General features: G+C 38.2%; 1 protein-coding gene across 1 annotated transcript in view; it reads left to right on the forward strand.

Moving 5' to 3' along the window:
- The window catches only part of Lonp2 (lon peptidase 2, peroxisomal), a 96,390-nt gene that overhangs the window by 54,478 nt on the left and 18,547 nt on the right, over positions 1-23,365 (forward strand). The window contains exon 11 of the mRNA XM_042693415.1: positions 3,731-3,864. Within this exon, the coding sequence (XP_042549349.1) occupies positions 3,731-3,864 (134 nt within the window). The remainder of the gene's footprint in view (positions 1-3,730; positions 3,865-23,365) is intronic.

Below are 23,365 nucleotides of genomic sequence, written 5' to 3' on the forward strand. Positions count from 1 at the left end.
ATCCCTGTCTCTGAAGAGGAGAGTTTTTACTGCCAGTCTGTAGCATCCATTTCTCTGTCCAAAAACTGCTCAGCAGGCATGGCCTGGCTACTGATTCACCTGACTTGAGAAACCATTTAGGACTTCATTGAGAAGACCTTACTGAACCAGAATTCCTACCTTGCCACAAGAGCAATACAAGGGATTAATTTAATAAATTAACTGATAGTCTGTATGCCTAGGATCTTGAAAGTTTTTTAGCTCACCTGAAATGAGCTGCTACTTTCAGACATCTCTTTTAGGTTATTCAGATTTTTTTCCTTTAAGAAATTTTTAAAAATCCTCAGTTTTGAGCTCCAGAATTAACATTGGAACAATAGTAAAAGTGTTGTCTTGAATTTGATAACAAATCTGTAAGCCCTTGGCAAGCACTGCTTGCTAATTTATAGGTTGTGTATTGGAAAGGAAAATATATCCTGTTGAGAACTTATGTCACCACTATCTCTTAGAGTTCATGGCTCACTCTTACAGATTCATTGCATCACCCTGCAGGTTGGGTCAGGCTACCAAGTCTTCCTCAGCTCCTCTCCTTAGCGACTGTTATGTCAAGAAATGTGCAGTTTCTCTCCACTTAGACTTTTGATCTGTGCCAACCTTCTTATGGGTCTGTTTAAATTTATATATACAACAATAGAACTAAATCTAACCTTGGAGTTTCTTTCTTTACTTGTCTTGTGATAGTGTATACATAATTCAGGAGAAAGAAATTATGTTATTTTCCTAAATATTCCAACAAAAACATTCAGATAACAACCGATATCTTTGGGTATTTGGAGCAAGACACTTAATCTATTTTTTGATAGTTTCTGTCATAAAATGGATAGAGAAAAGTACATAGTTTATCTGATTTTGAATTAGAATGAGTCTGAACTGTAACCATTAGTTGTATTTTCCACTTGCCTAGTGTACTATTTCATTTTTGTATATTTTATTTTTTTATGTCAGTTCTAGGGTTTTATGTCAGAACTTGGGGCTTCATATTTGGTGTACCATTTGAGTACACCCTCTCATTTTTATATGCTAGTTATCTGTGGACATTAGGAACTCTTTGGAGTAGTTTTGATTTAATGGTTTCATATGGTTTTTATTTTTTTAAAAAGTTTATGCTAGTCTAAGCAAGGGTTAGATGGTTGGTAAGGACATAGAATGTTACCATTGAGGTTTTCATCTCTTAGGATGTATTACAGGCATAGATCCTTAATGTTCTAGCCTCACCCACCTCCCAGTGTAACCAGCTTACTGGAAGCCTGGCAGTCCTTAGTTGTTTACTGCTTATTATCTCTTAGGACAAGCTTTCAATTGCTACGGGCTTTTCTGTACAAACTGGCTTCTTCAAACTGTGATTCTCAGATCTTAGCAGTATGAGGAGATAGGATTATAGACATGAGACACTGGCACCCAGCTGAACTTTATTTTTAGCTCTCTTTGATTTAAATTAGTTTCACTTTACGGTATTTAATCAACAGGTTTTATCTGTTTTTCTCACAACATTTAAAATCTGCTTTTACCTAATCTGCTGATTGCCTAATCAAATCTAGTTTTTTAGCTAAAACTGCATTCTTGCTCTTTTTTAATATAATTTTTTTTTTTTTTAGTGGTACCAAGGGTTGAACTCAAGGCCTTACAGTCACCATTTTTTTGCTCATGGCTGATTCCCTGTCACTTGAGCCAGTTTATTTTTTTGTTTTTTGTTTTTGATGTTTTGGCTGGTTAATTGGTGATGAGTCTTTTGGACTCTTCTACCAACTTGGTTTCAAAGCTTAATCTTCAGATCTCAAGCCTCCGGCTTAGTTAGAACTATAGGTATGAACCACCAGTTTGGCAAAACTGAGTTCCCTGCCTGGTACTGCCTTTCCAATTCATCCAAGGCTGGATGGCAAAATTGGTGGCAATGAAAATGGTTCCTGCAATGGCTATTGGTTTGCTCTAATTCAGAAGTTTCTAGGCAGCTCTTGTTAACCACATATGGCATCTTTTATACAATCCCAATGAAAATATACTAAGGTAGTCAGTGATTTAGCACAGTTTGTGATAAACACTAAATTTCTGTTAGGGACTCTTTGCATTAGTTTAAATAAAGTGTAACTTCTCTGATTCAGCAATATTTCAAGTACAAATAACCTAGAATTTTCATGTTCTCAAATTTACTCTGTATAAATTGAAGAGTCAAGGATTCATTTTCAGGTATAGAGTAATAGTTCAAGATAAACTATATAAAAGAAAAAATGATATTGCACCATTCATAAAGAAATGGAAAGACTTGGAGAAACATAGGTTACATGGTTTCCTTCATTTGTGCTAGCTAAACTGTTCTGATAAGTCTACAAGTAAACACATTGGATAGTAAAAATAAAATAAATTGGGACATGTGCTTTTCTTTTCTTCTCTTTTCTTTTCTTAGCTTTTCTTCTCTTTATGTTTTGGAAGTGGCACTGTGGCTCAAGTGGTAGAGCACTTGCCTTGAGCTAAAGAACTCGAGAATAGCTCCCAGGCCCAGAGTTCAAGCCCCATGACAGACCAAAAAAAGGGGGAGGGAGAGGGACATGTGCCTTTGATCATCTAAAATAATATAAATCAAAATGAACTCTAGGTTATGGGAACTGGTGGGTTCTTTTTTGCTGTTTTTGTTTTCTTTTGGTCTTGTTTGTTCATTTATCTGTCTTTGGGGAGGGTAAAAGGAGCACAGAAATGACGGGACAAACTCGTTATCTTGCCCATGTAATTGTAACTCCTCTGTGCGGTATTTTCACAATAAAAAAATTTTTTTTTAAATGGTGGGACAAAGGGTGAACAAATGCAGCAGTGGAATTCACTAGACACTATGTTGAACTTGTAGGTGGGGATGGGAAGGAAAACTGGAAGAAAGCAAGGGAAGGGATCACATTGTTCAAAAAGAAATGCATGTATTACCTGACTTACGTAATCGTAACTCTTCTGTATATCACCTTTTTAATAACAATTTAAAAATGCATGAAGAAAAAAATTGTTGAGGCTGAAAATACATTTAAGAAATAATGTTATTTTAATAAGATAGGTTAAGTATGAAGAAGTTAGTAGTTAAGAAAGAGTAATATATATGTTGTAAATATATGTTGTTTCTTTAATAGAAAGGCAACAACGTTACTTTTTTGGGAGTCAGTTATAGGGCTTGAACTTAAGGCCTGAGTCCTGTCCCTGAACTCTTTTGATCAAGTTCTGTGCTCTACCACTTTAAACCACAGGTCTACTTCCAGTTTTGGGTGGTTATTTGAAAATAAGAGGCACATGGACTTTCTTGCCTGGGCTGGCTTTGAACCATGTCCTCAGATCTCAGCCTCCTGAGTAACTGGGATTACAGGTGTGAGCCACCAGTACATGGTTTGAACTGGGGTTTTGAGCTCAGGGTTCAAGCTTATTAGACATATGCTCTACCATTTGAGCCACATCTCCATCCCTTCTTTATTTTTCATATATAATCTCATGTTTGCCTGAGGCTGGCCTTAAACAGTGGTCTTATTGTGCCTCCTTTAGTGCTGGGATTACCAGCATGTGTTCCTATCTTACTTATTTGTTGAGATAGGGTCTTGCTAACTTTTTACCCTGGCTAACCTGGAACTGCAATCCTGTAGATCTCAACCTCCAGTACTGAGAGTATATTACTTTTATAAATGATGGTTTGCCAAAAAATAAAATATATTTGTTTTGATGACAGGTATACCAGAGAAGCAGGGGTTCGTTCTCTGGATAGAAAATTTGGGGCCATATGCCGAGCTGTTGCTGTGAAGGTCGCAGAAGGACAGCCCAAGGAAGCCAAGCTGGATCGTTCTGATGTGACTGAGGGAGAAGGTTTGTAGCCTCTGATGCACTAAGTCCAGCAGCCAAGCGTAAATGACATAATTGAGTTCTTAGAGCAGTGACACGTAGGACTATGGTGGTAAATGCATCCCATGGATATGTACTAAGTTAAGGTTTGGTAAGTTCATCAAGAAGATTCTCTACAATACACAGTTTGGTTTTGTTTGTTTTTTGCTTTTTTTAGTACAAGGGTTTGAACTCAGAGCCTCATGTTTACTCTGCCTCCTTGCTTGACTAAAGCTCTACCACTTGAGCTACACTCTAGTCTGGCTTTTTGTTGGTTAATTTAGAAATAGCATCTTCTAGATTTTTCTTCCCAGGTGGGCTTTGAACATAGATTCTCCAAATCGATCCTCCAGATTAACTAGGATTATACACTGAGCCTTGGCACCTTAAGTTATATTCATTATGAATGCTTTAAGAATATAGTAACTATCTAGATTTGTAATGATGGTACACTTAATATATAGGTCTAACATTCTCATATTTCTTACTGACTCAGGCAGTTACTAACTTCTTAAATAATTCCTAACATAAAAAATATTATAAGCCAAGCATGGTAACATACTTGTAATCCCAGCATTTGGGAGGCTGAGGCAAGAGGAGTGAGTTTGAGGCCAACCTGGGCTACATAAGAATCTTTGTCTCAAAAAAAATAATAATAATTAAGCAAAATGTTGTGAACAGCATTTTTGAAAACTCTAGGTATCCAAGACTGCCAGGACAGATCTTTTGCTCTGTAGAGCTTCTCAAGGAATCATTTCTTTTTCTCACATCTTTTGTAGGAATACAATTAAATATAATGTAAATTATTTTTTCTTAGGCAATTCAGGAGGTGATTTCATCAGGAGTGTTCTGTTACTAGAATTAACCAAATGTGTATGTTTCCTTTGCTATTCCATTAAATTGTTGAACTTTCTTACCTCTAAACCATAAGAGGGTTCAGTTCATCATACCATGCTGTTTGCTAAAACTTCCTTTTAAGAAAAGTGACTTTAAGCAGGATCCTGTAATCATAACTACTCAGGAGGCTGAGATCTGGGGATTATGGTTCAAAGCCATCTAGGCAGGAAAATCTATGAGACTCTTATCTCCAATTAACCAGCAGAAAACCAGAAGTGGATCTGTGGCTTAAAATAGTAAAGCACTAACTAGCTTTGAACAAAAGCACTCAGAAACAGTGCCCAGGCCCTGAGTTCAAGTCCCATGACCAAAAGAAAAAAAAAAAAAAGAGGAGGAGGAGGAAAGGGAGAAGGAAGTGGGGGAAGGAAGGAAAGAAAGAAAGAAAAATGACTTGTAGGAAGGAAAGAAAAGATTTCTTTCATAATAAAGAGATTTATTAGATATTCCATTTCTGAGTCTCATTCCAGAAAGCAGCTGAATAAGTGTTATTAAAGAACCATAGTTTGTAATGGGCTCAGTAAGCTGATATAGTTAACATCCATATTTTGCAACAAGAAAACCTTCCTCAGTTCAGATTTGGACTTTGGTCTTAGATTTTCAAAATCAGGAACCAAATAAATTTCTGTTCATTAGAAACTAACCAGGCTATGATACCTTGTTAGAGCCACATAAACTAAACTTTACTCTCTTCACCTGTACTCTAAAGGATATCTGGGATTTCTGAACCTTTGTAGAATTCCACTGCTCAAATCTGCTCACTGTTATGGTTCATCTCTACCCAGCAGACTCTGAGCTTTCTGTTTTCTTTAGCTTGCTATGTTTCATTGTATTTTTAACCATCCACTTTCTGATTTAGCATTTTGTTGCTGGTCATGGGGCTTGAACTCTGGGCCTGGGCACTGTCCCTCAGCTCTTCAGCCCAAGGCTAGTGCTCTAGCTCTTGAGCCATAGTGCCACTTCCAGTTTCCTGAGTGGTTTTATTGGAGATAAGAGTCTTAAGGACTTTCCTGCCTAGACTGGCTTCAAACCATGATCCTCAGATCTCAGCCTCATGAGTAACTAGAATTACAGGCATGAGCCACATATAGGAGTATGACTACCTATAGTCCTGGCTGGCCTTGAACTCAGTTCCTCAGTTTTGGAATTTTACCTAGCTATAATGTATCATTTCTTTTTTATTGATATACCAGTACTGGAGCTTAAACTCAGGACCTCAAGTTCTCATCTTGTTTGCTCATAGCTGGCACTCTACTACTTGAGACATGCCCCCAGAAATTTGAATTTTAATAACTTTCTTAAGTGAGAGAGTACCTGATAAGAATGGCTGGCTCAAGTGGTAGAGCACCTGCCTAGCAAGCCCAGTGCTTTGAGTTCACACCCCAGTACTACCCAAGAAAAAGTGACATCTCTGTATGATACTAATTTTCCATTTACATTCTTCCAGCAATTTCTTTTTTTTGGGGGGGGGGGGTCCGGTCATGGGGCCTTAACTCTGGGCCTGGACGCTGTCCCTCAGCTCTTCAGCTCAAGGCTAGTGCTCTACCACTTGAGTCACAGTGCCACTTCCGGCTTTTTTTCTTTTTGCTTATGTGGTGCTGAGGAATCAAACCCAGGGCCTCAGGCATGCAAGGCAAGTGCTCTACCACTGAGCCCCTAGCAATTTCTTAGTGTTATGGCCTCTAGTATAGCCATCATAGCACATAACCTCAGGCTTTTGTCTTTCTCTTGTCTGTGATCATTAGAAAGGGAAAGAGTCAAATCAAGTATATATGATTAACACATTTTGAAAATTATGTTTAAGATTTACTTGTTTTTTTAAGAATTTATAATGCATTCATAGGGATTTGATATGAGTAATGTTCTATAGTTAAAATATATTGTGCCGGGCTCTGCTGGCACTTACACCTATAATCCTAGCTACTCAGTGGACTAAGATCTGAGAATTGAGGTTCAAAGCTGGGCAGGAAAGTCCATGAGACTCTTATCTCCAGTTACCCACCAGAAAACTGGAAGTAGAACTATGGCTAAAAGTGGTAGAATGCTAGCCTTGAGCAAAAATGCTCAGGGACAGAGCCAGGCCCTGAGTTCAAGTCCCATGACCGACAAAAAAAAAGTATTATATAGTATAATGTGTGTATATATGTATATATCTGTATTATATATATCCATTAACATTTGTAATATAACATAATTTGTAATATCAGCACTCATTAGTAACTTAGATCTTCAAGAACTTGTGAACTCTACGTTAGCGTACAGTTTTTTTTGTTTTTAATTTAATTTTATTGTAAAGATGCTGTACAGAGGGGCTACAGTTACATAAGGCAATGAGTTGCTGATCATTGTTACCCCTTCCCTTGTTGTGGTCCCACTATCCCTTCCCTCCCCCACCTCCTGCACTCCTTCCCTCTCCATCTTCCCTCCCCCCCCCCCCCCCCCCTGAAGTTGTAAAGTTCATTTCCAGTATACTGTCCTATGGGTATCCTTCTTGTAATGGGTCATCCTGTGTCCTTATTTCAGCATTTTGTTATTTCCCTTCCCCTCCCCAGATTAGACAAATGTATATACAAGATGCAGGGTACCAAAATCAAGTACAGTGACTGCAGGGGATAGAGCATACAATTTTTAAAATAATCTTATTGTTATTATTAAGATTTCTTACAGTGGGCTGGGAATGTGGCTTAGTGGTAGAATGCTTGCTTTGCATGCACAAAGACCTGGGTTCAATTCCTCAGTTCCATATAAACAGAAAAGCTGGAAGTGGCGCTGTGGCTCAAGTGGTAGAGCACTAGCCTTGAGCACAAGAAGCTCAGGGACAGGGCCCAGGCCCAGATTTCAAGCCCCAGGACTGGCCAAATACAAAAGGTAGCAGGGGGGCTGGAATTAGAGCTATAGCTCAAGTGGGAGAATATGAATCCCTGAGTTCAAGTCCCAATAGCTGGCACAAAAAGGTTTCATATAGAGGGGCTACCATTTCATAAATCAGGTAATGAGCACATTTCTCTTTTACTTTCTCCCAGTCCCCCTCTCCTACTCCTGCCTACAAGTATCATACAATTTCTATGGTAACATTTGCTTATGATGTTTCTGTGATTATTAGTTTTTAAATCAGAGAACATCTCCTAAATGATAATGTAGGCAAACAGTACTAACCAAGTCATCCAGATGAATAAATATTTAAGGTAAACATTTGTCTTTGAGGACAATTTTGGTTGTATTCCTTATTAGAGATTCAGATATGATGTCATGTTGGCTCTAATCTTATAACCTTGAGTTATAAACCATTGTCCTCATTTTTTTATTTCAACTAAGCCAAAATAAAAAGTGGTCTATAAGAGTCTATGTTAGGTTTTCATGCCAAAAAGTTCAACTGGACGGTAACTGAAAGTTACACATTAAGAAATGAATGACTTAAAATAGAAGAAAACAGTAATACACTGTAAGAATTATTTTTAGTGTTAGAAAATAATGCTAAACTTAGAGTTACTGCCAGAAAGGAAAGTAATTTCAGGACATGATCTTCAAAGCAGGGAGAAACTGCCAGTTTATCAAACAAACTTTCTGGAACGGGCCCAAAAGCTCTGAACTCATTTGTGGGATCTCAGCTGGTAGTTAAACCAAATGGTAACTGGGATGTTAAAGGCAGGAGAGGTTCATAATTGGTAAGTGCCCCATTTATTATTTCTGTCACTTACCTATAGGGATATTTAACAGAAACAATACTGCATGATTTTTTTTTTCTACATGGTAGTAGAGTAGTCTGAATTTCTTGGGTATTAGTTAGGTTGAGGAATGAAAGTACATGAATAAAAGTATACTCTCCTTTAGCCAAGTCATATATTCCATGTATTTAAATTTACATACTGTAGAGTCAGACAGGTGTCCATCTGATTTGATTTGTTGACTGTCTTGCCAACATTCCCTCATGAACACTGCAGGCCTAGGGCTCTGCTAGATTCGCTGACAAAGGTTCAGGAAAGGAAGTGGGCTTTGTGGGCGTTTACTCAGCTTGGGGCCTGCTCACCTTTCTTAATTTGTTGGCTTTTCACTCATCTCTTCAGCTATTCTCTCCGTTTTGTTCATTCTTTTGCTTCTCAAAAAAGAAATGTTTTACCTGTCTTATCCTTATTCTATTTTTTCATTATTTTTTCTCTTTCAGTTTGTATATTTTTGTTTCCCTATTTATTATTCCCAATTTATTATTTCATTGTCTGATATTAAACTTACAGAATTCTTATTTCTAGTGACTCTATTTTCTTTTTGAAAATCCATTTGATTATATAGATTCTAGTGATTCTTCATTGAAATTATATCTTTCCATCCTTTAATCCATCTTTTCCTCTGTTTCCTTGGACATACTACTTTTGGTTTTAAAGCTGTTTGATTACTCCATTATCTTACTCACCCCTGAGTTTATCTGCTGAGTTTTTGTTATTCATTTAGTGATTGGTTTCTTTTATTTGGGATACTGAGTGCTAGGTAAACATTTCTGCTACTTAGCCATAACTCCAACCCCTTTTCTTGGTTATTAGTCATTTTTTCTAATTTTTTCTGCATTTGTTATAAATTTTTTTCTTGTAGATGAGAGAATATAAATGCTGTAATAATCATCATCCTTACATTTTCTTCTGGTAGGGCACTAATAATACAGACACTCTGATTCTATTAGTGTTAGACTTTGTAGTGCTTGCCTTATTTATAGGATATAGTCTTTGCTTCTAGGATGTGGTATTCCAAGGATGTGATTCCCATAGTCTATCTTTTCAGTTGCTTTTCTCTCCTGGGTTTCCTGGAGTCTTTTCCTCCGTGTGCTCAAGTTAAGAATTAGGTAACAGCTTGTGTTAGAATTTGAATTTGCATTCATTTTTTCAGATTTTTCCTCTTAGGTCCTTCATTACCAGATTTCGCCAATGAAATGTGGTCTGCTTTACCAACCTTGTTTCTCAGTTACTTTTTGCTCCCCCATGTCTGCTAGGCAGGCAGTCTGCCACTTGAGCCACATCTCTAGCCTTTTTTTTAACTATGGTTATTTTTGAGTTGGGTCTTGATTTTGGCCAAAGCTGGCCAATCTTAACCTCCCACATGGCTGGGATGCCAGGAGAGCACCACCACACCCAGTTATTGTTTTTTGATGCAGTCTTGAGAATTTTTTTGCCTGACTTCAAGTCCTGATTCTCCCAATCTTTACCTGTGTAGCTAGAATTTAGTTTGTTTATTTTATCTTTTTGGTCCAAGTACGTAGGGTTTGAACTCAGGACCTCACGCTTTTGCTTGGCTTTTTCAACTCAAAACTGGAGCTCTGCTACTTGAGCCACTCCTCCACTTCTGGCTTTTTTTTTTGTCTGTTCTGACTGGTTTTGAACCATGATTCACAAATCTCACCTCCTGAGTAGCTAGGATTACAGGAATAAACCATCAGTGCCTGGCCTCCAAGTAGCTAAAATTTGCTATAAGCATGAGCCACTGTGCCTGGCTCAGAGTTACTTTTAGCTAAATCATTTTCTGCTTGTAAATATGATCATTCTGAATTATGTAAAACAGTCAGTTGACTTGCAAAAGCTCTAGTTTGATCCTGATTTGATTCATATACCTTCACAGTGTTCTTTAATATCAACTTACCTTGCAGATACACCTTTATCTTGGCTAGCTGCTTCCAAGTCTGTGGGAAAGTAGGAGCTATAAATTGAAGAATTGGGCTGGGGTAGTGGTTTGATGGTATGAGTCATAACCACTAAGATTTGATGTCAGTGAAGACAGGCCTGTCCTCCCATGATAGCTTCCTTGGATCTCTGCTGACCACAAAACACTAGGCTAGCTGGACCACAAATCTCTCTCACTCTAGGACAATTTTTATAGTTTAGGATGTGTGTTGTTTTCCTGTTTAAAAGAGGGGTAAGGTGGTGCATGAATGCATGGTGCTGGTACTAAGGCTTGTACTCAGGTTTTTCTGCTCTCTCAGTTTTTTCCACTCAAAATTGGTACTCGACTATGGTACTCTACTCTGCTTCACTTTGTATAGTTGCCTTTTGTAATGGAAAAATGGGTTCTTTCCAAATAGCTTCACATTGAACATGCATCAGAAAGGCACTATTAAACTCTTACCTACTCAGGAGGCAGAGATCAGGAGGACTGTTATTTGAAGCTAGCCTGGGTAAATCTGTGAGATAGTCATCTCAACCAATAGTTGGGCATGTTGATGCATGCTTGTCATCCTAGCTACACAAGAGGCTAGGATAGGAGATAGGGAGGATTGCTATTTCAGGCTAACCCCAGGCAAAAAGTTTGTTAGATCTTCCCTTTTCCAGCAGACAAACCTGGGCATGGGAGTATGCACCTGTCATCCTAGCTGTGGTGGAAAGCATGAATAGAATTATCATGGTCAGGCTGGCCTAGGCATGAAGTGAGACCCATCTCAGAAACAACTAGGGCAGAAAGAGCTGCAGGTATGTTTCAAGCAATAACATGCCTGCCTAACAAGTGTGGAGCCTGACTTCAAACTTAGGGCTAACAACAACAACAAAAATGGATTTTATGTTGCTAAGCTTTCATTTCATTCTCTTTAATTCTGCCCAGGTAACCACAGCAAGAATATGATGGGTAGGAAAGGTTAATTGAAGGCCTCAAATGCCTTAAGAGAGCCTCGGGGGCTCCTAATTTACACTGTGAGTTTGTCATTTCCTATACTACCTACTGTTCCCACCATTTCTTCTTAGGGCCGTTTTCTGCAGGAAGAGTCCAGCCTGCAGAGTTGCTTTCAGTGTTCTTTATTATAGCTTCCTGCCATCTCCTTTTCAAGCCATAACTATGCTTTATGCCAGTTATTTTAAGTGTGGTTCTTTTCTAACCAAAAACAGGAAGCTGTCTCTGTAAGAGAATCCTTTCAGCTTTTTTTTTTCTTCTAAATTTGACTAGTCTTTTCCAAGCCTGAAAAGGTTTCCATTCTCTTGCCTGTTGCCTTAAGTACATTTCTTATATTATCAGAAAATAGTATATATAACATTTTGTAGAAGTGTTTTGTATAACATTTTGCAAGATTCCTTTGTCTTCTTGGATTAGTCTTTTCATTGTGTCAGTATCTCTGTCTTTTAGATTTTATATTAGTTATCTGTTGCTATGTATATGTACCCAGTTACTATAAAACTAAGCAGATTAAAACATTTAACAACATTAATCATCGCACAGTGTCTTTGGGTCAGGGATCAGTTGCAACTTAGCTCGTTAGTTCTGGCTCAAGACCTCTCATGAGGTTAGTTAAGCTGACAGCTAGCTGAAGGGCTGAACCTGGAAAGTTGGCTTCCAGGCTTGCTTCCATAGTTGTCACTTGACCTCGGTTCCTTACTATTGGCCAGAGGCCTCAGTGCATATTTTGTTGACATTCTTGTTTGGGGACATAACAACTTCATTAGCTGTTTTTAGTAAAGTGAGAATAATTGGGAGGTTTCCCATTACTTGGTTCCAGTTACATGTAAAAATCTTCAAACATATTAACCTATACCTCATATCTTTCTGGTTTAAATTAGAAACAAAGAGAGAATAGTTTATATGTATGTCTCTGAACCCTAAAACCACAGACCAAATGCTTTGGCTATTTGTTTTGGATTGTTCACAGTACTAAGAAGTGAGATTTAGTTTCAGAAGAAATGCCGAGGTCTGGTCTAGTGGTAAAATGTCCTTAGTCACAGTATGGCAAGGATCATTTTAGCATTATTACGAATGCTGAATTAAATTGACCTTTTTTTTCCCCCTTGTATTTAAGCAGTACAGCTTTGAAAGTTTCTGCTTATTTCTCATTGAGTTTACTAATTTAAAAGGTGCTAGCAGGTCAACAGTCATCATGGTCTAAGACACTTTGTCATTAGATGAATGTTGTAAGCTAACACTAAAATTTCCTTATGCTGTTGAATATAAATCAAAATTGAAATGATTTCTTTATTATTAGTAGTATTATCATGTCAATTTATGAGTTCAATGCATCTTGATCAGTGTTACCCCTTCCTTCATTTTCCCCTCATCTATCCTAACCCCCATCTCAAGTTACCAGGTTCGATTTTTATCATATACATACATTGAGCATTATGACTGCATTCACCTACCATTGTACCCTTCATTTGTTGAGATGATTTCTTATCCGTTACACAAAAAGAGCTTAGATGTTTGATTTTAGTTTTATAGTTTCGGTATTTAAAGAGTTTCTTCATCTTATTCGTGCTTATCTTTCCTCTGATTGTATTTGTGGCTCAGAACAAATAAAAATTTAAAATTGTCAAGGAACTGAGGATACTGGTGGGGAATATAAATTTTAGAAACGGTTTTTCTATTCCATTGCCTGTCTTACTAATACTAAAGCTTTGTAGGCTTCTGTAGTTCATTGGACTTGGCAATTAAACTAGGATTATTTGAAAAATTAGGTTTAAAGACTGAGATTTCCCATGGTAAATTGTCTACTTTTGGAAGAGGTATTAGGCAGTATATTATATCCAAACATCTAAACTCAAGTAGTATTCTAATGCTGAGGTGATAAAAATGTGTTCTTGTTGCAGTCTACCAAGCATATGAAGATATACTAAATATTCTTTCCGAAGCCTTACATTTACACTGACTTAATAATTGCTCATCTATATCCACCTGGTTTAAGAGATAATTGTTTGCTTATATACAGATAGGAAGGAAACTAGAAAGAAAAACCTTACTTATACTTCATAGGAACTAGATGTTATTTTCATTCTATTTTAGACAGGAAGATAAAATATCAGTTATAAATTCATTTTTCATTAAATGAGTCAGATTGGAAGATGCAATGGACTGTGACTGTCATCATTGTACTTTAGCAGGCATTGGTGGCTCACACCTGTAATTCTAGCTACTCAGGAGACAGATCTAAGTATGAGCCAGCCCAGGTAGACAAATCCTCAAGAGTCTTATCTCCAAATAACCAGCAAAAAGCCAGAAATAAGGGTGTAGCTTAAGTGATAGAGCAAAGTTATTTGAGCAACAAGGCCCTGAGTTCAAGCCCTAGTATCAGCAAAAAAAAAAAAAATTAAAAACTCGGGGGCTGGAGGCATAGTTTAGGTAGTAGAGCACCAGCCAGTGAACAAAAGTGTCAGATATTGAGTTCAAGTCCCAATCTTGGACCAAAAACTAAAATAATAATCAACCTTTCTAAGTTCTACCAGTACTTTGGATACTCTCAGGGCTTTAAAAATATTATGCATGGTCCCCACAGTTTAACTGCCCATTCAGATAATCCTCCAAGAATACTTTCTACATCTCCATTACACGAAATGAAATTTGTTAGCCTTAGGTACCACCTAAAACCTGCCAAGAAACAGGTATCTGCTCCTTTATACCATGCTGAAGACCTGTTGAGTCCTTTACTTATGTACTGATTCAATCAGTTATGTTTATTGTATATTGTACATGCTTAGTTCTGAGTTGGAGTTTGGAAACTGAGTAACAAATAGTCTACTAGAGGAGGTAGATATAAAAATGAATCATTTTATTTTTTTTAATTTTAAAAATGAATCATTTTAAATTAGGGGATAAATGCTATACTTAAAGTCTGTGGAGAGATTGAATTGACTGTTTTATAGGTGTGGCTTTTTGAAATTGATTTTAGTAAGTGGGACAAAGAGTTTATTTACTTATATCTCTTAACTTTATATGGATGGAAAAAAATGCATATATTTTTGGCTCTTTATTTTCATCCATTGACAAGTACCAATAAAGTTGACAGTGGTTTACTAATCCTGTCTGTATTGACATACTTTTATGTAGAGATGTTAAATAGGTCAGCTTGTAAGGAAATACTTGTATCATTACAGTTATATTACTATCCCCAAAATAAAGGTGGGGGGAAAAACAAACTATTGACTGGAGGAAAATAAAGAGTGTATTGTTAGTGTCAAGATTCTTCTAAGTATTTGAGCCACATATCCTCTATTATAGCTGAAGGTTTCTTTTTTTGTTTTCTTTTCTTTGATGAAGGAGCTGCTGTTGAGGATTGAACTCAAGGCTTCAAATGCTAAGCTTTTCACTAAGCAGTACCTGGATAGCCAGCTTCTTAAAAAGAAATGAAACATTGAAGCTCGGCACTGGTGGCTCACTCCTATAATCTTAGCTATTCAGGAAGCTGAGATTCGAGATCACAGTTTAAAGATAGCCTAGACAGGAAAATCTGTGAGACTCTTTCCTCCACTTAACAAAAAAAAAAAACTAGCAGTAATGCTGTGGCTCAAAGTGGTAGAGAGCTAGCTTTGAGCAAAAGAGCTCAGGGACAGTGCCCAGGACTTGAGTTCAAGTCCCAGAACCAACAACAACAACAACAAAAAAAAAATAGAAATGAAACATTCAAAGTATTCAGGCAGAAAAAATTTTTTAAAGGAAAGTATGCAAGCAGCTCTGGTGAGTAATTTGAATCCTAGTTTCATTTAGCATACTTCCTCAGGCTGAGAAGAAATTTTCTGGAAAAGATTACCCTGAAACTGACATCACAAGTTATACAGTTAGAATATGCAGGTTATTCTGATTTTTTTTAACTTTCTTCAAAATACTTTGTTTCCCTTCTTGGCTTCTCCTGAGAAGGTTTCTGGATCATCTGTAGCCATGCCAGTTTATCTTTGAATCAAATAATTCTATTATCTTATTTTAAAAAACCACTGTAATCTCATTTTTTTTTCCTTTCCAGTGTGAGGTTGAACTCAGGGCTTTGTACTTGCTAGGTAGGCACTGTACCACTTGAGGTTCCCCCCGACTTTTTTTGCTTTAGATTATTTTTCAGATAAAGTCTTGTGCTTCTTGTCTAGGCTAGCCTTAAACTGATTCTTCTACATATTGGCCTCTCTACTAACTAAAATATAGACCTGTTCCACCGCCCACCCTCCCCACTCCCCCAGTGGTTGATTGAGATGGGGACAGGGTTGTCAGAAACTTTGATCCTTCCAATCTCTGCCTCCCAAATCCAAATAGCTGGTATTATAAGTGTGAGCTTCCTCACTTATTCCTCACTTTTTAAAATAGGGTTAATTTATGTGTATGTGCATGCAAATGTGTGTGTATGTGCATGTGCGTGCACGCTGCTCATGAGGCTTTAACTTAGGGTCTAGGTGCTGTCCCTGTGCTTCTTTGCTCAAAGCAAGTGCTGTACCATTTGAGCTATAATTCCACTTCCAGCTTTTTTGGTGTTTAATTGGAGATAGATTATCATAGACTTTCCTGTGGGCTGGCTTCAAACTGGGATCATCAAATCTCATCAGCCTTCTGAGTAGTTAGAATAACTACTAACTAGTGGCATGTGCCACCAGTGCCTGGCTAAAGTAGGGTTGATTTAAATATAAATATATATATAGTGGTTAATGAAACCATAGCTATGTATATCTTGCTTTCTATTCTTAAACAGAGTCTGAATACATGTGTACTTACATATGCTAGAGTTAAGATGTAAGCTGTATTCCTTTCAGGTTCATGCATGACCATTCTGCAAACGAGCTCTGAGAGAGAGAGAGAGAGAGAGAGAGAGAGAGAGAGAGAGAGAGAGAGAGAGTGTGTGTGTGTGTGTGTGTGTGTGTGTGTGTGTGTAACTTTCCTCCTCCACCCTAACCCAAGAACATTACTAGTCTACCTGCTTCAGCTTCTTCACAATTCAGGACTCCAGTGTTAAGCCATTCGACTTCAAGAAAAATTTTAATCATTACAAAATAAAATGGTTTTTTATATATATATATATATATATTGTTTTCACTGATTAAAAATGCTTGTATTAGACTGGAGACTCAAGTGGTAGAGCTGTGAGCAAAAAGAGCTGCGTGAGAGTTTGAGGCCTTGAGTTTAAGCCCCAGTACCAGCACCAAGGAAACAAAAAGTGCTTATGTATATTTGACAAAAACAGCAACATAAACATAGTATGTTTTTGGCAAGGGGATTATTTTGATGATTTGTCATTTATTCATAGATGTTGTTAGAATTTAAGGATTAAATTCTCCTAATCCAGCAGACCACAGTTTGTTGCCTATTTTGTGCATGACACTGTGGGAATAGATGGAAACAGTGGAGTCATCCAAGGGTCTCATTTTCATTTTATAACAACTAAGCCAGGGCCCCATTTCTTCCCAAGGTTGTATCCTGCAAATGTTAGTTTAATTGCTATCTGGTGAACACATCATCAGACTAATAGGCATTCCAGGATAGGGACACAAGAATTATAAAGGTAATTTGGTATTGAGTTGTGGCAGATCTTGAACAAAAGACACGTAGGAGTTAGGAATTTACTTGATCTGTAATGAGAAACTCACATGCATGTTTAAGTTACAGGTATGGCCAGCCATATAACACATGATACTTAGTCAGAGGCAAACCACATATATAGTGATAGTCCTATAAGATTATAGGAGAGCTAAACAGTTCCCTTATAATGTAGCTGTTGTAATGTTGCAGCATAGATCATTACTCACGTTTGTGGTGGTGATAGAGTAAGCAAACCTTCTGTGCTACCAGTAACAGGCATGGTAGTGACACCTGTAATGCCAGTGCTTAGGAGCCTGAAGCAAAAGCATCAAGAGTGCAAGGCCAGCCAGAGCCAGTAAGTTCCCTGCTAATCCACGCTATGTAGTAAGATTCTAGTGTCAAAAAAAAAAAAAAAGTGTAGCACATACAATTCTGTATGGTGCCTATACTTGATAATATGCATAACTATGTTTAATAATGATACTTTTTACCATTCCTTTAGAGTATACACCTACTTTGTAAGAAAGTGTACTACAAAATTATGATGTATCAGCAGGAGTCTCCTGTGCCTCATTTTACTACAATCCTTGTTTGCATGGAAAGGCCACACCAACTGAGTGGTGACTACCATTCAGGTTTATGTAAGTCCACTCTGATGTTTGCACAACAGTGAGGTTGCCTGACAAACATATCTCAGTACATATCCCGTCAAATAGCATGTGACTAATTAGAGCACTGAATAGAAAGATTTCTTTACAGCCAGGCTGTAAGCTAGATTGATAATAGAAAAACTAAAGTAAGAAAGCAAATTAGGAGACTATTGTGCCAGTCTGGTCAGAAAGAATACTTGTCATCTAAAGTTTCTACTCTGTTTCAAACTGTATAGTAAATATTTTACTCATTTGATCTTCCTATTAGGTTTTGAGAAAGGTATTGTTTTTAGGTCCACTTTGCAAATGAGAAAACTAAGTCACACATGATTAAATATATGCCTAGGGTTCACAGCTAGTGGATGTTACAATCAAGATTCTAACCTCAAGAGACTGGCTCTAAGTCTAATCCCAGTACTCACTATGTTATCCTTATAGTTTATATTCACAATCCCTTTAACAATTATTTGATATATAGGTACTATTTTCCTGGTTTCAGATAAGGAAATGAGATCCTACCAAAGGTAAGGAAATGAAGTCAGGCCTAGTGCCTCATACCTATAATTTCAACTAATCAGGAGGCTAAGACCTGGGGATCTTGGTTCAGAGCCAACCTGGGCAAAAATGTCTGTGAGGCTCCATCTCTTAATTTACCAGCAAAATGCAAGTATGTAGGCATGGCCCAAGTGGTGGAGTACTAGCCATGAGCAAGAAAGCCAGTGATAGTATGAGTGAGTTCAAGCCCAGGTACACACACACACACACACACACACACACACACACACACGCACGCACGCACGCACGCACGCACACACGCACGCACAAAGAAGTTTAGGAAATGAGCAATATGAAAAGGAACTTAAGAAAGCAATTCCATTTACAAAACCATCCAGAAAAGTTAAATACTTAGAAGTAAATCTAACCAAGAAAGAGAGATGTGTGTGCTGAGGACTGTAAAACGTTACCAGCAACAAATTAAAGAAGCTCTTAATGGAAAGATATTCCTATGCATGGACAGGAAAACTTAACATTGTGTCACTACTACTCAAAGTGATCATACAGTTTCTTCCAAATTCCAACAGCCTTTTTATTAATTTATATTTATTTATTTTTATTGTTATTATAAAGGTGATGTACAGAGGGGTTACAGTTACATAAATCAGGTAAAAAATATATTTCTTTTTGGACAATGTCACCTGCTTTGTTTTTAAACAAGGTAGCCCAGACTGGCTTCAAACTTGCTCTTTAGTACAAATTAGCCTTAAATTGCCATTAGCCTAGGTCCAACAGCCTTTTTTTCAAAGAACAGGAAAGATTATCTCAAATTAACATATAATTGCAAGAAAAACTAAATAAAACAGTCTTGCAACAAGAGAACAAATGTGAAAAAAAAAAAAGAGAACAAATGTGGTTGTTTGCCCCGTTTGGTTTATGCATATTGAACATAAATATACAGGTAAGTACCTGTAAGTCCCTGACTTGCAGGTCTTTTGGTATTATGTGCCTAGGAATGGAATTGCTGGGTTATATTGTAGTTCTGTGTTTAACTTTATGAGTAACTGCCAAACTTTTTTAGTTTTTATTTATTTTTATTTTTTGCTGGTCCTGGAGCTTGAACTCAGGCTGGGCACTGACTTTGAGCTTCTCTGTGCTCAAGGCTAGCACTCTACCACTTGAGCCACAGTGCCACTTCCAGCTTTTTCTGCTTATGTGGTACTGAGAAATCCAACCCAGAGCTTCATGCATGCTAGGCAAGCACTCTACCACTAAGCCACATTCCCAGCCCTTGCCAAACTTTTATTTCAGAATGTAATACAAAGCTATAGCCTTGACTAAAGTACTAGAGCATCAGCCTAGCAAGCATAAGTTAAATGCTGGAGTTTAAACTCCAGTATTGCTTTAGAAAAAGACAAAATACTTGGTACAAAGGTATAGTAATTAAAACAGTATGATTTAAAACAGACCATCTGGGCACTGGTGGCTCATGCCTGTAATCCTCGCTACTCAAGAGGTTGAGATCTAAGGATCACAGTTCAAAACCAGCCAGAGCAGGAAAGTCAATGAGATTCTTATCTCCAGTAAACCACTAGAAAACCGGAAGTGGTGTTATGGCTCAAGTGGTACAGCACTCACCTTGAGCTGAAAAGGTCAGGGGCAGTGTGAAGCCCCACAACTGAAAAAAAAAAAAAAAAAAGACCAAAGGAATAGAATAGAGAGCCCCAAAATAAATACAAGATTGATTTCTAATTAATGGTGTAGGCCCTTCAGTGATAAAGAACAGTCTTTTGCAACAAACTGTGCTGGGAAAACTTGATTTTTACATGCAAAAGATTACTTGAACTTGGACTTTACACTGTAAAAATTAACTTGAAGTGAATCAAAGACATAAACTTAAGAGATAAACTGTAAAATTTAAAAGAAAACTTGGGGGGAAATCTTCATGGCGCTATATTTGACAGATCATAGACAAGACACAAGAAACAGCAATAAAAGAAAAAATAGATGTGAGTTTATCAAAATTTAAATTTTACATCAAGGAACATTATTGACAAAGTGAAAAAAACCTGCATAATGGAATAAACATTTGCAAATTGTAGTCATAATAAAGCCAATTAAAAGTGGAGAAAATAAGTCTGGGATGATGGCTCAGTGGTAGAGTCCTTTTGCATGTATGAGGCCCTGGGTTCAATTCCTCAGCACCACATAAGCAGAAAAGGCTGGAAGTGGCACTGTGACTCAAGTGGTAGAGCACTAGACTTGAGCTGATGAGCTGAGGGACAGCGCCCACACCCAGAGTTCAGCCCCATGACTGCCACCCAAAAAAAAAAAACAAGTGGGGAAAATAAAGCAGAGCACTGGTGGCTCACGCCTGTAATTCCAGCTACCATGGAGGCTAAGATCTGAGGATCAGGAAGTAAAGTCTGTGAGACTTTACTCCAGTTGACCACCAACAAGCTGGAAGTAGGTGTGGCTCAAGTAGTAGAGCGCTAGCCTTGAGCACAAGACCATCACACACACACACACACACACACACACACACACACACAAAATGGGCAAAATATTTGAAGAGACATTTATTAACAGGACCTGTATGGACTGTGAGGCTCTAAAATTTTAAAACCTCAGTATATCAACTGTTCTTAATGGTTAAGTTGCCACTTTTTTTCCCTGGGTCATGGGGCTTGAACTCTGGGCCTGGGCACTGTCCCCCAGCTGTTCAGCTCAAGGCTAGCAGTCTACCATTTGAGCCTCAGTACCACTTCCAGTTTTCTGGTTGTTGTTTTTTTTTCTTGGCGATAAAGGGTCTCACAGACTTTCCTGCCCAGGCTGGCTTTGAACCATGAGCTTCAGATCTCAGCCTCCTGAGTAGCTAGGATTACAGGCGTGAGCCTGGCTATACCTGCCACTCTTTAGAAACAAGTGATTCTGTGCAGTATTAAAGGATAATTGTAATGATTTCATTAAGTTTAATTCAATCATTAAATTAATGACTGCTAGAATATAAATAAAAATTATGTGTCGTAGATATTGATTCATCAGCTAATGAGAGAATTAGTAAAGTGTTAAGTCTGGATCCATGGAGAATCAAAAAAAAAAAACAACAACCCAGACTCATTATAGGCAATGAGGAAGGTTGAAATTAAAATTTAACTTGTTAATATACAGGGTGGTATGCACATGTACACAAATGTATTACCTAAAGTATGGTTAATATGCAGGGGAGAATTCAAGTGGTGTAACTCCTTAAAACAGCTAATTCACAGTCTAACAAAATGAATATCAGCAAGCTGGTACTTGATGGGGGGGGGGGGGCAGCAGCTAAGGGGAGAGGGGTAGATAATGAAGAGAGGAAGGTGGGAGAGCATGCAGTCAATGCATATCCTATGAAACCAGGAAAATTCTCCTTCGGAAAAAATTCATTTTTATTTCTACAGGTTAAAAACATCTCCATTGCTATAAGTTTTATGCAGTTTACATAATTGAAAAATACATGTGGGTATACATTTGACTAGACATCCGTAATCCATTTGTGTTTATTTCCAAGTCTTTTATGGTTTTCCTTTGACAATAGTCACAGAAAGGAATGCAGATTTTTATATTCAGCTGGGAAAACCTAATCTAGCTCCTCTCCTACCCTCCATCTCTCCCCCAGGCTCAGGTTCTCTTGCCTCAACTCGTCACATATATCAGGTGACAGGTTGGCACCACCGCATCCAACTCCATAATCTAGTCTGAAAGCTGAGCTCCTGAGCCAAAGGGGCTTTTCTAGATTGGATAGTAGCGTGGGGTCGGTGGCTCTGTTGGGGGGGTCATGAGACCTGATGCCACCTGCAGCTGTTTTGGGTGTAAGGCAACTTGTTTAACCTCCCGGAATCTGTTTCCCTGGATATAAAATGGAAGATGGGACCAGATCTTTGAGGTTTTGTCCAGCTTTTTAAAGTTTTATATATTATGGGGTTTTTTTTTCTTTTGGTTGGTAATGGGGCTTGAACTTAGAGCCTGGGTGCTGTCCCTGAGCTCTTTTTGCTCAAGGCTAACTTTCTACCATTTTGAGCCACCGTGCCACTTCCAGTTTTTTTTCCTGTGCTTCTTGAATTCCTGACTCTTCCCCCAAGTTTCCTGAATGTCCTACCTAAAGGTGACCTCAGAGAGGTATCTATGAAGAACAATTAACTGTAGGACACAACAGCAACAGTCATTTCTATGGAGATTTATCCCATCCCTGAGCCCTTATCCCTGTGCCCTCCTCCATCCCTGCTTGAGGAATATGTTTTGGATAGTTCTTGTACATCCTTCCTCCATCTCTGCCCATAAGCACTAAAAGCCTGCTTTTTGTGAAAGTGAACACTTCTATCATAGTCTAGAAGATTTTGTGCCCCCCACCCCCAATTTCACAAAACGTAGCTTTTTAACTCATGGGACTAGGCTTAAAAGGACAGTGAGTGGAGTGGAGAGAATAAGAAATGAAAGATAATGCCTATGATTTTCTGCAAAGATAAGTATAGGTATGTATCCTGGAGTATCTGTGCTTATACTCAGTTTCCACCACTCTTATGTTAGGCCGTTTACCTCTGGCCTCTCTGCTGCTTTCTCTTGGTTACATCACCTGTGAGAGACGTTTTTTGCTACAAGGAGCTTTTTTTTGGGGGGGGGGGAGGGTCCGGTCGTGGGGCCTGAACTCTAGACCTGGCACTGTCCCTCAGCTCGTCAGCTCCAGGCTAGTGCTCTTGAGCCACAGCACCACTTCCAGCTTTTTTCTTTTTGCGTATGTGGTGTTGAGGAATCGAACCCAGGGCCTCAGGCATGCAAGGCAAGTGCTCCACCACTGAGCCAACTTTCCAGCCCTACAAGGAGGTTTTTGCTCATTTTCCAGAGAGTGACTAGGGTTTCCTGAGCTTTTACACTAGTATATGCTTTCTCCTTTTCTTGTCTTTCAGTATTTTCCTCTTCTCCCTTGCCATGGTAATTTTGTAGCTCTGGTACCTGCTTTCTTTGAAAGCACATTCTGTGGCAAAGGGAAAACATGGGTGGAAAAGAACACTGAGTTTCCCAGTATTTGCTGCTGGGGAAAACCTGATCCCTCTTCTGAAGTGCTCATGGTGTGCTGCTGCTTCTTTCTGCTTTCATGCTGCTCTGCCCATCTTGGCTATTCTCCATTAGACTCTACATAGGCTGCAATACCTGTGAAAGAAGAGCTGAGAGATACATCGACTTCAAAA

This window comes from Dipodomys spectabilis, unplaced genomic scaffold (genome assembly GCF_019054845.1).
Source record: "Dipodomys spectabilis isolate Male_0828 unplaced genomic scaffold, ASM1905484v1 ptg000165l, whole genome shotgun sequence".
In the NCBI taxonomy this organism is placed as follows: Eukaryota; Metazoa; Chordata; class Mammalia; order Rodentia; family Heteromyidae; genus Dipodomys; species Dipodomys spectabilis.